Source organism: Sorex araneus, chromosome X (assembly GCF_027595985.1).
Source record: "Sorex araneus isolate mSorAra2 chromosome X, mSorAra2.pri, whole genome shotgun sequence".
NCBI classification, from domain to species: Eukaryota; Metazoa; Chordata; class Mammalia; order Eulipotyphla; family Soricidae; genus Sorex; species Sorex araneus.
In genome coordinates, this window is record NC_073313.1 from 160,546,153 (window position 1) to 160,559,022 (window position 12,870).

The 12,870-nt window shown below is 50.2% G+C and overlaps 1 protein-coding gene across 1 annotated transcript; it reads left to right on the top strand.

Moving 5' to 3' along the window:
• Positions 1 to 984: 984 nt before the first annotated feature.
• On the top strand, positions 985 to 12,707 carry TNFSF18 (TNF superfamily member 18). Its single transcript, XM_004613866.1, has 3 exons — positions 985 to 1,125; positions 9,947 to 9,977; positions 12,361 to 12,707. Exons 1-3 carry the CDS (start codon positions 985 to 987, stop codon positions 12,705 to 12,707), a joined length of 519 nt encoding a protein of 172 aa, XP_004613923.1.
• The last annotated feature ends 163 nt before the right edge of the window (positions 12,708 to 12,870 follow it).

Genomic DNA, 12,870 nt, shown 5'->3' on the forward strand with positions numbered 1-12,870 from the left:
TGAATCCTATTTATCATAACTCAATTCTATCATCATTACTGTCACTGTCATCCCGTTGCTCATCGATATTTTTTGTTTGTTTTTGGGTCACACCCAGCGATGCACAGGGGTCACTCCTGGCTCATGCACTCAGGAATTACTCCTGGCGGTGCTCGGGGGACCATATGGGATGCTGGGAATCGAACCCGGGTTGGCCGCGTGCAAGGCAAACGCCCTCCCCACTGTGCTATCACTCCAGCCCCTGTTGCTCATCGATTTGCTCGAGCGGGCACCAGTAACATCTGCATTTTGAGACTTGTTGTGACTGTGTTTGGCATATCGAATATGCCACGGGGAGGTTGCCAGGCTCTGCCGTGTGGGCCGGATACTCTCGGTAGCTTGCCGGGCTCTCCAAGAGGGACGGAGGAATCGAACCCGGGTCAGCCGCTATGCTATCGCTCCAGCCCATATCATCATTACCTACTTGGTATTTTCTAGAGATAGTTGAAGACTGAACACATCTTAATCCTAGGAGCTGAGGAGACAGTTTGGCCCTTCCGCTGCCCGAGCCCCCACCCTCTGCCTCATACACCTCTGGCCGGTTCCCACAGGCTTCATGTGGAATTTCAGTTCAACTTCTAAAACATCCTTTTCTTATCTGACAGTAACTGGTAACTGCACCCCACTGGGATGCCTCTCGCTCTAGGAAAGCATGCTTTTGTTTTCCCTCTGAAGTTCTGGTGAGTCGTTATTTTTATCCTGTGTTTGTGTTGGCTGGTCCTCTTTCTGTTCCTGAGTGTCTGGAGCACTGCCCAGCGAGAGTCAGCACTTAACCTGGAAGCATCCTGCTCTGGCACAGTGAATCAGGAGGAAACTCCGCCTCCCACACCCACTGCTAATTACCATACTACTACAAATCTGCCCCTTGCATCACGCGCCCGGCACTGGCTAGTTAGTGATTGCTCTCCCAGCTCGCCCTCCTGCAGCCCGGGCCTCCTGGACATCATGCCTGTAGACGACAGAAGTCATCAGGGACACAGGACGGCCGGGAGGCAGTGGCTCGTCTACTTCCTCCTGTCGGTAGCCGGGGTCTTGTCCCTGTTCTGCTGCTTCTTTGAACTGGGCAAGACCTTTTTCCCGCTCAAGGTAAGGAGATGACCGTTCCTAAGGTTGCTATCTGCCAGGACCTTGTGTTTCCTTTGTCAGCTGGTGACTGTCATTGTCACTAGGACCGTGAAAGTCACTGGGAGAGACATGTGGTGCTCAGGTGCACATCCCCAATAGCGAAAGTGTTTATTTATTTAATTTGCTTTTTGAGTCACACCTGGAGATGCACAGGGGTTCCTCCTGGCTCTGCACTCAGGAATCACTCCTGGCAGTGCTCAGGGGACTCTATGGGATGCTGGGAATTGAACCCGGGTCAGTCGTGTACAAGGCAAACGCCCTCCCTACTGTGCTATTGCACCAGCCCCTGGTGGTGGTGGTGGGGGGGAAAACATTTGAAAAAAGAAGGCAAAGAAGGAAAAGAGGGCAAAAGAAGGTGGTTCCAGGGATGTTTGAGGGGGAACATAGCACTGAGCCAGAACAGGAAGACCCAGGTGTGGGTTCGAGGTCTTTCAGTAAGCAGGGGTTTGAGAAGGTTTCAGAACCTCCTCCCTCAGGTTCTGTTCCCTCACCTGCACTGAGAGATGTGTTCACTCACTGCCCTTTCTGACTCAGATACGCTGCCAGATCCTTCTCAGAGAGAGATCTCATGATTGTATTAGGACTTTTAAAGAGGGGCATGGAACTGGAGCCACAGTATAGCATAGTGTAGCATAGTGTAGCATAGTACACCATAGTATAACATAGTATACCATAGTATAGCATAGTACACCATAGTATAGCATAGTATAGCATAATGTAGCATAGTACACCATAGTATAGCATAGTGTAGCATAGTATACCATAGTATAGCATAGTACACCATAGTATAGCATAGTATACTACAGAATAGCATACTGTAGCATAGTACACCATAGTATAGCATAGCATAGTACACCATAGTATAGCATAGTACACCATAGTATAGCATAGTATACCATAGTGTAGCATAGTATAGCATAGTACACCATAGTATACCATAGTATAGCATAGTACACCATAGTATAGCATAGTACACCATAGTATAGCATAGTATACTACAGAATAGCATACTGTAGCATAGTACACCATAGTATAGCATAGTACACCATAGTACAGCATAGTACACCATAGTATAGTATAGTATACCATAGTATAGCATAGTGTAGCATAGTATAGCATAGTACACCATAGTATAGCATAGTATAGCATAGTACACCATAGTATAGCATAGTACACCATAGTATAGCATAGTACACCATAGTATAGCATAGTACACCATAATATAGCATAGTGTAGCATAGTACACCATAGTATAGCATAGTACACCATAATATAGCATAGTGTAGCATAGTACACCATAGTATAGCATAGTACACCATAGTATAGCATAGTGTAGTATAGCATAGTATAGCATAGTACACCATAGTATAGCATAGTGTAGCATAGTAAAGCATAGTATACCATAGTATAGCATAGTGTAGCATAGTATAGCATAGTGTATCATAGTATACCATAGTATAGCGTTTTCCTTGCACATGTCTAACCCAGGTTCAATCCCCGTCACCCCACACCTGCTAGAAGTGATCCCTGAGTGCAGAGCCAGGAGTATGCCTGGAGCACTGTGGGTGGAGCCCAACAACAAAGCAAAAGAGGGGCACTATCTTCGGGCCAGAGGCCGAGGGATGGGGGTTATGGGTAAAGGAGGGCGCATGCGCACACGGACGCCTCCCAAGAGCGACAGTAGGGCTGGGGGGCTTGTTCTGAGAAACCCCCTTGTTCTCAGGTGCTTTTGACAGTTGGCCGCACTGAAAAGTTAGAAATGCTTCCATTTAGGACCGAGCTCAGTCCCGGGCGCTGGAAGAGTGAGGCGGACGGCCCCTCTGAGCGCCACACTCAGTTCAGCAACAGCAGAACCGTTTCTTCAAGGCCAGCGAGGGCTTCAGATACGCATCTTCGACTTAAGTTTCTCAGAGCAACTGAGCAAAAGGCAGCCAGGACCAACCTAGTCACTGCTGGTGCTTACTTTGCCGCAGCTCTGGCCAAACGGTAACCCAAGAGTCAGTGCCCTGTGTCATGAGTCCGTGCTCGGGCACACAGCAGGTCATGACTTAGCACCCCCGACTCTCCTGGGATGCTTCAAGCAGAAAGACGTGTGAACTCCCGGGAGCCGGGAGGCAGAGGGCTGGCAGGAGTTCTGGGCGAGTGAGGAGAACAGTGACTTGAATTTGGAAGCATTTTCCTTTCTAAAAACCATCTCCGGCATGATGAGTCATATGTCCCCTAAGCACACAGGCCGGTTCCAGGGTGTCTGGAACCAGTGCAGACGGCGAAGCAGATGTTCTTCCCGGGGGGACACAGAGGCTCTGGGAAGAGGGGTTCAGAGGGAGCCAGAGGCCTTGGGGTGAGAGGGGAAGAGGGGGGGGGAGGGAAGGAGGAGAGAAAAAGATGGGAGGGAAGGAAGGAGAAGGGAGAGAAAGGGCTGGAGCCATAGCACAGCGGGGAGGGCGTTTGCCTTGCATGCAGCTGACCCGGGTTCGATTTCCAGCACCCCATAGGGTCCTCCGAGCATCACCAGGAGTGATTCCTGAGTGCAGAGCCAGGAGGAACCCCTGAGCATCGCTGGGTGTGACCCAAAAAGCAAAGAAGAGAGAGACAGAGAGAGAGAGAGAAAGAGAGAGAGAGAAAGAGAGAGAGAGAGAGAGTGCACACCTAGCTTTAGATCCAAACTGGAAGACGTTTCAAACTTTTTCAGGCTTATTTCTATGGAAGAAGCCAGTGACCAGCCCTGAGTCTTCTTCCTTCTCCTTCCCCATCTTGGCCACCGGGAATGGTACAGTGGCTACTGCCACTATTTACAGTCCCCCCCCCCCACGAAGCCCATGAACTTGATCACACCCCTCCCACCTCCCGCAGCTGTTCTGTACTAAGTACCTGGTTCAAGACACAACACCAACAAAGGTCAGATGGGGAGCGGGGGAGAAGGTCATTTCTTCTAGACCCCTATAAATGCCCTTAGGATAAGACACTGGCTTCCCCTGACCCCCTGCCAACCTTCTTTCAGAGACAGAGACAGAGACAGAGGGGAGGGTCAGTTCCAAAAAGCTAGGGGAAAGGGAAGTGTCCCTAAGTGAATGTCATGCGGAGCAGACTTGCTTCTGTCTCCACCATGACCCGTGCAGACTTGGTTTCGAGAAGAAATGCCATGTGGGTCCCCTGAACCCAGAGCCATCAACCCGGGTCTGAACCCGACGGGGCTTCGGGGCAGAGGGCACATCCACGTGCTTCCCCGAGTGTCCCTGGGCGTCTCTCGGACAGCCTTGGGGTCTGCGATGGGAACAGCCCGCACGGCCGCGGGGTTAAGCCTCTGAGTCAAGGGCCCCTTTGGCTCTCGGCCTCGCCGGACCTTGGCCAAGTCCTTCATTCCTTTCCTCATTTCCTCATCTTCGACCCAGCTGTGGGTGCTGACGTCACATCCCTCACCCAAAGGCAGGGCAGTGTCTGGCGCCGGAGGCGCGGGTGGCTTCCGGTCAGCTGCAGCGGGGAACATCTGTGCAGCTTCATTGCTGACCCTCGAATGGGACCCTTGGAGCGGAGTCTGGGCTTCTCGCCCCGGTGACCAGTAGGCCTGTGGCCACACAGTCTTGAACGTGGCACGAGGTGGCACACAGGTTACCTCTGGCACGCATTGATGCTGACAGTGTTCCCAACATTTTTTGTTTTCTTTTTGGGTCACACCCGGCGATGCACAGGGGTTCCTCCTGGCTCATGCATTCAGGAACCACCCCTGGCGGTGCTCAGGGGACCCTATGGGATGCTCGGAATTGAACCCGGGTCAACCGCGTGCAAGGCAAACGCTATCGCTCCAGCCCCAAGAATGTAAGTTCTTAAGAGGCCACAGCACAGCTGCTGTTTCTGTCTCTCGCTTCCAGGGCTGGTTTGCGGTAGGAACAGAGGGGTCACGCTTTTATCCAATTCCTCCCTCTGAGCTCTCTGAACAGCGGACACTGACGCGGCAGGGAGGGACAGAACCATCTCAGGTGAACCCAGGAACAGCCCCGAGGAGCAAGAGAGTATCTCTAATTGCTCCCACTCGGAATTTATTATTTTATTTATTTCTTCTTCTTCGTTTTTTTTGCTTTTGGGGTCACACCCAGCGATGCTCAGGGGTTACTCCTGGATTTGCACTCAGGAATCACTCCTGGCGGTGCTCAGGGGACCCTATGGGATGCCGGGAATTGAACCTGAGTCGGCTGCGTGCAAGGCAAATGCCCTCCCTGTTGTGCTATCGCTCCAGCCCCTCCCACTTGGAATTTAAGGAATAGAAGCTAAATTCAGCAGCTTTTCTAAGAACCTCCCAAATGAGAATGGGAGTGACCCACAAAATGACCCACAAAATGCTTTGAGTCCTCTCTCTCTCTCTCTCTCTCTCTCTCTATATATATATATATATATATATATATATATATATATATATATATATATTCCTTCTACCTGTTCCATCTTTTGCCCGGCAAGCTTGCCTCTTGAACACAGGGGGGCAAAAAAGCAGTTACAGACCTGCCATCACGTCCATGCCCCTCCCCTCCACTGAGGCCACACACGCTGGCTTCTCTCTGTCACCTGAACAAATTAGCAATTCTATCTCTCCCTCTTGGACTGGAGCAATAGCACAGTGGGTAGGGCATTTGCCTTGCACACAGCCAACCCAGGTTCGATTCCTCTGCCCCTCTCGGAGAGCCCGGCAAGCTACCAAGAGGATCCTGCCCGCATGGCAGAGCCTGGCAAGCTCCCTGTGGCGTATTCGAGATGCCAAACACAGTCACAACAAGGCTCACCATGGAGATGTGACTGGTGCCCGCTTGAGCAAATCGATGAGCAACGGGAGGAGAGTGCGGCAGTGCTACGGTGCTATTTCTCCCTCTTAACCTACTCAAGACACGACTCTAACTTTCCCCTCCAGCCTTACACTTATACTGCCCTTCCCCGTCTCCCTGGAATGTTCCCCTCGAGTGGCAACGGATCTTCATGTTGTCCCTTCTCTCCTGGGGAAAAAAAAAACCCAGAGAGAAATTCTCTGAATTCTCCTCCCACTCCAGGTTCGCTCCATTTTCTGTTCCCATTTGTCTGTCCCTCCTGGCGTCCCTGCGGTCCACTCGGTGGAGCACTCACCGCCCCGCCTCCCTGTCTGCGCCTGATTCACCCTCCTCCCTGCAACACTTTCTCTCCCTGGGCGCCCCTTCTGACTCAGGCCTGCTCCTTCTCCTGCGGTTGCTTCTTCCTCCTTCCCTGACCTCTAAACTCTGCAGCGACCCCCTCTCCGACCACATGACCTCAGAGTTTGGGGGTTGGGGACTCGTAAATACGCATCACGGGGGAGGCTGGAGCGATAGCACAGCGGGGAGGGCGTTTGCCTTGCATGCGGCTGAACCAGGTTCGATTCCCAGCACCCCACAGGGTCCCCTGAGCACCGCCAGGAGTAATTCCTGAGTGCAGAGCCAGGAGGAACCCCTGTGCATCACCCCAAAAAAAGCAAAAAAAAAATACTCGTCATGGGGATCCTTAATCCTGCCACCCAGGGCCACTGCCTGCTCGACACGCCGCCCTGGAAATGGAGTGAACGTCACCCCGCTGACAAGCCCAAGCTCATGACTGACACCCCCTCGCGTTTCCTTATCTTAACTCGTCCTCGCGTCCGTGACGTTCTTCCCACGTGTCCTCACTGTCGCCTCTGCATTTTCTCTCCAGCGCCCACGTGCTGGGAACTCCCACTGGCCCCTCCCCAACCCCTCCGCTGCCCTCTGCACCCAGTGATGACCTATCGGCGGATCTCCAGCTGATAGGCCCCCTATCACCGCCCTCTGACTCACTTTCCCCAGGACAGTGGTCATAAAAAGACAAGGACTCTGAGTGCTAAACGCCTCATAAGCACATTGCCACAGGGAACCAGTGAGGTTCACAAGACGCAGGACATGTTTGTGGTTCTACCTCACCTGACGGCTAAGTAATCTTAGAGTTCTAGCATTTAAATATCTATGCTTGGGGCTGGAGTCATAGCACAGCAGGGAGGGCGTTTGCCTTGTACACGGCTGACCCGGGTTCGATTCCCAGCATCCCATAGGGTCCCCCGAGCACCGCCAGGAGTAATTCCTGAGTGCGTGAGTCAGGAGGAATCTCTGTGCATCGTAGGGTGTGACCCAAAAAGAAAAAATAACAAACCAAAAATAACCCTACGCTTGTAACACGACCCACGCTGATGTCATCTGTGGCAACAAATGAAATGAAATCTGTTCAGTGCACTCCAGTTCCCACACTTGATACAAAACAGCATAAAATTTAAAAATGGTGGATTAGCATTCTGGATTATAAATACATCTTTAGGTTAATTTTAAATATTTTTTCTATTGTTATTTAATTTTAATTTTTTAATTGAGTCCCTGTGAGCTACATATTCACAAAGCTGTTCATGATCAGGTTTCAGTCATACAATGGACACCACCAGTGTCCATTTCCCACCACCAATAACTCCAGTTTCCCTCCCACCCCACCCCCCATTTTTACATTTTATTTTTTGTCTTGGATAGCACAGCGGTTGGATGTTCGCCTTTCACGCGGCCGACCCGAGCTTGATTCCTCCTTCCCTCTCGGAGAGCCCGGCAAGCTACCGAGAGTATCGAGCCCGCACGGCAGACCCTGGCAAGCTCCCTGTGCGTATTAGATATGCCAAAAACAGTAACAATAAGTCTCAATGACAGACGTTACTGGTGCCCGCTCAAACAAATCAATGAGCAACGGAATGACAGTGACAGTGACAGTTTTTGTCTTGGTAGACACATTACCTAGCATGCAAGATTTAAAAAAAAATTTTTTTTATTGAATCACCATGTGGAAAGTTACAATGCTTTCAGGCTTAAGTCTCAGTTATACAATGCTCAAACACCCATCCCTTCACCAGTGCACATATTCCACCACCAGGAACCCCAGTATACCTCCCCCTCACCCTGCCCCCCACTCCCTGCCTGTGTAGTTGATAAATTTCACTTTACTTTGATTCACGAATCACGAATCACGAAATCCCGTTAATCATCGATTTCTCGAGCGGGCTCAGTAACCTCTCCATTCGTCCTTTCCCTGAGATCTTAGAAGTCTCTCTCGACTCAGCCCTCCCAATGATGTCACACTGGAGGCTCTTTCAGGGTCAGGGGAATGGGATCCAGCTTGTTACTGGATTTAGCATATGGATACACCATGGGAAGCTTGCAAGGCTGTCCCATGTGGGCAGGAAACTCTCAGAAGCTTGCCAGTTTCTCCCAGAGGGAGAAGCAGGCTACAAAATATCTTTGTATTACTTTGATTACATTCAGTATTCCGACAAAAACTCACTATTATAGTTTGGAGTTTCCCCACCCCCAAAGTCAGACCTGTTGAAAAGGAAGCATTTGATAATTTGTTTTCCACTGCTGACAATGAAGAGATATTGGATCTCTGCATTTCAGTAACTAAGTCCAGGGAAATTCCTGCCAGAAATTGCATCACTGCGAGCTCGTACCTCCCTTCTGTGCTTGTCACAACATGGCGGCCGGGCTCAGTTCACAGTCTAGAGACATTTCTGCAAGAAGCTGCTGGTGCCCAAAGTACTTTAGCTAGCCTCCAGGGCCATGTCCGTGCAGCAGTGGAAAAATCATTTTTACATTTTATTTTTTTGTTTTTGTTTTTTTTTTAGACAGAGAGACAGAGAGAAGCAGGGGAAGACACCAAAGCAGAGTTCAAGGCAAAAGAAGTGAGAGTGAGTGGGGGCGAGAGAGAGAGAAGAGAGAGAGAGAAGAGAGAAAGAGAAGAGAGAGAAGAGAGAGAGGAGAGAGAGAAGAGAGAGAGAGGAGAGAGAGAAGAGAGAGAGGAGAGAGAGGAGAGAGAGAGGAGAGAGAGAGGAGAGAGAGAAGAGAGAGAAGAGAGAAGAGAGAGAAGAGAGAAGAGAGAGAGATAGCTCATTTTTACATCTTAAAGTGAAAGAAAACTTAGATAGAAATTCTCTGATTTGGGGCTGGAGCGATAGCATGGTGGGTAGGGCGTTTGCCTTGCATGTGGCCGACCCAGGTTCGATTCCCAGCATCCCATATGGTCCCCTGAGCACCAATAGGAGTGGTTCCTGAGTGCAGAGCCATGAGTCAGCCCTGAGCATCGCTGGGTGGGACCCAAAAAGCAAAAAAACAGACAAACAAAAAGACTGGGCTCTCCAGAGCCCGCTGGGAGGCAAACTCAAGATCAAAGAGTTGCCATGTGGGTAGAATCAGAGTTTTAACTTTTTTTTTCTTTTTTGGTCACACCCGGTGATGCTCAGGGCTGACTCCTGGCTCTGCACTCAGGAATCACTCCTGGTGGTGCTCGGGGGACCCTATGGGATGCCGGAGATCGAACCTAGGTCAGCCACATGCAAGGCAAATGCACTACCTGCCGTGCTATCGCTCTGGCCCCAGAGTTTTTTTAACCTTTTTTTTTTTTCTTTTTTGGGTCACACCCAGCGATGCTCAGGAATTACTCCTGGCAGTGCTTGGGGGACCATATGGGATGCTGGGGATCGAACCCGGGTGGGCCGCATGCAAGGCAAACGCCCTACCCACTGTGCTATCGCTCCGCCCGCCCCCCCAGAGTTTTTTTAATTAACTTTTGACTGAAGACCCCACAGGGCAGCAAGGCGATGAAAGACTCGGGGCGGAGCCAGTCACCTGTCAGGGAAGCCTTGAGAGCCGAGATGAGGTGGAAGGAGGGGAAAGCTGCTTGCTGTAGGAATCAGTGAGGAAAACAGTGACACGGCCATCCTGACCATGTCCCCTTTCCTCCCCGACAGCCAGCCAGCAAGTCCTGTGTTGCTAAGTTTGGTGAGTACCTGGTCTGGTGTGTCCTCATTTTGCTTTGTGGAGTATCTGCAAGAAGGCAAGCGCCAGGGGCAGCCTGGAACCCCCCTTTTATCCTTCACTGAGCTAGGAACGAAGTGTCACCCTTACAGGCCTGGGAACTGGAGGATCGGGAACCCCTCCCCAGTTCTGTGCTGTCAGGAGCACAGCATGTTTCAGGCCCTACACCCTCTTCCTCGGCTGATGCCCAACTCCTCACTTTTCCTCTCAGGACCCGAGGATGTGGGGTGGCAGCTTTTTTTCCGGGTGGATACAAGAGCGAACGGGGCTGGACGGGTAATCTGCTCTGCCCTGTTTTCCTCCTTCCTCAGAGCATATTGACTCCAAGTGTTCCTTTGAGCCTCAGACAGCGTACTAACGCCCAACTAAATGCAGTTCCCATCCCAGCACAGAGCCGATGCTTGTGGAGTTCACTGCAGGGCTCAATCTGGCAGGTTTCTTTGACTTCCGGGAATCAGGGGCCCTCTGGGGCTTCATCTCTGCCTGATTTCCCCAAGAAATGGGGTCACCTCAGTGTGCCTGACATTTCCCCTGCCTATGGCAAAAATTGAAGGCCAACATGATGCTAAGGTGGTCGGTAAAAGACCCCACCATAAGTTAGTAGGACAATCGCTGTCCCCTTCCACCTGATGATTTACCTTCTTGCCTATCACATGGGGAGCAGGAAGAAATTTGTGGAGAAAATTCCAACTCTCACTGGAGACACGAGAGAGATTGCTTCTGCTGCCATCCCCCTCCCATTCGCCTTCAGAGTCCACCCCCAAAGCCCTCCACTGGTCACTTACATGACAAGAATGGAGCAGTGCACATGCATTCCAGATACCAAAGCTCTTTCTCATTATTCACTGTATCACTGTCATCCTGTTGTTCATCAATTTGCTCGAGCAGGTACCAGTAATGTCTCCATTTGTCCCAACCCTGAGATTTTTGCAGCCTCACCTTACTCGTCCTTCCCAATGGTGCCGTATTGGAGGCTCTTTCAGGGTCAGGGGAATGAGACCCATTATTGTTACTGTTTTTGGCATATCGAATACACCACGGGGAGCTTGCCAGGCTCTGCCATGCAGATGGGATACTTTCAGTAGCTTGCCGGGCTCTCTGAGAGGGACAAAGAATGTATATAAGAGAATCCAAGCAAGTATGTTAAAACCAAACACATGTGTGCTGCTTTAGGTACATCAGTGGGCTAGACTATAAGAGGTCGCACGGCCTCTGATAGATTTTCTCCCTTCCTTCCAAAACACTAGAAAAAAATCAAAGGACAGATCGGGTACATATCTGGTGGGTTAAAGCATGCCCTGAGTGGACACAGATGTTAGGACAGTCCAGGCATTGCCTTTATGGACTTCTGACTTTCATAGTGGTTTTAGGAGACGGGTCAAGCTGTCACAAGAGGGTGTCACTCAAAATGCTTATGATACAGCCACAAGGAAGCAAGTCACCAGTCAGATACAACTCACTCATTCTGGGATCACAGAAGCACCAATTAGGAACTGCTCACTAACGTCATGCTAGGTACCAGGACCTCTCTGAGGGGGTTATGCACTACCCAGGAATGAAAGACACAAGAATCCAGGAGGTGAACAGATGGCAGCTTCATTAGTGACACACTAGCTGGGGACTGCTTATACAAAGGGAAAAAGGGCAGGGCAAAAGGAGAGCACTTCACGGGAGGACGGGACCAATTAGGACGCTCTCCCTGGGAAAGGGACTTGGAATAAGAAGCGTTTCCACAAACAACGCGTGAACACACACTCCACATGAAATTCTCAAGTAACCCAGCCCTGGGGAGACTCTTCTCCTTCCTCTCTACTTCATGTATTTCCTTCATAGACACTGACTGCCACGACAGTGCTCCTAAATTAACACACATTTCTAGTTCATTTCCTTAGAACATGCTATAGGAGTACTGACAGCACAGCAGGTAGGGCATTTGCCTTGCACGCAGCCGACCCAGGTTCGATTCCTCCTCCCCTCTCAGAGAGCCCGGCAAGCTACTGAGAGTATCCCACGCAAGCTCCTGTGGTGTATTCGATATGCCAAAAACAGTGACAACAAGTCTCACAATGGAGATGTTACTGGTGCCCGCTCGAGTGAATGGATGAACAATGGGACGACAGTGCTACAGTGCTTCCTTAGAACTCCTTAAGCAAGAAATTTAACTAGGACTTGTCATCTTTCCCAGATGAACAGTAGAGACTTTAAATATAATCGTGGTGGGAAGGAACAAGTATCAATCAGGGAAACAGCCAACTGTAAGCAGAAGGGAATTATAATCAGGAAGATGAAATCGTGAATTAACTATGGTTTTGCTTTCTTCTCCCTCCCTTACATAAATTTCCTACAGGACCATTACCCTCCAAATGGAAACTGTCCTCCTGTGAATCTCCTTGCATGAATTATACCGATGACTGGAAGCTGAGGATACTTCAGGACGGGTTGTATTTGGTGTATGCCCAAGTGGCTCCTAATACAACCTGCCAGGACCTGGCTCCTTATGAGGTGCGGCTTCTAAAAAATCAAGACATCATACACGTGATAACGGACAAATCTAAAATCGAGTACGTAGGGAGGTCTTTTGAATTCCGTGCTGAAGATACCATAAAGTTGATATTCAACTCGGAACATCAAGTTCTGAAGAATAACAGCTACTTGGGCATCTTCTTAATAGATCATCTCAAATTCACCTCCTAAAGAATCATTTGTTCTCACCCACTTCCATACATACAGAGTCCCAGGTGGATGGGTGGGTGGGAGAAAGCGGATTTTCAACACCTCGTCCAGTTTGTCTTGGGACACACACACACAAGCAGAACTCCCCAGCGTGGGAATATTCTCTCTTGGACGTATCTATGGG

What these genes read in the sequence shown, in the direction of transcription:
- TNFSF18 (XM_004613866.1), top strand. Translation starts at nt 985, where the DNA reads ATGCCTGTAGACGACAGAAGTCATCAGGGACACAGGACGGCCGGGAGG. An exon ending in AGACCTTTTTCCCGCTCAAG is followed by an intron (nt 1,126 to 9,946) that starts GTAAGGAGATGA and finishes CCTCCCCGACAG; the next exon opens with CCAGCCAGCAAGTCCTGTGT. An exon ending in GTCCTGTGTTGCTAAGTTTG is followed by an intron (nt 9,978 to 12,360) that starts GTGAGTACCTGG and finishes AATTTCCTACAG; the next exon opens with GACCATTACCCTCCAAATGG.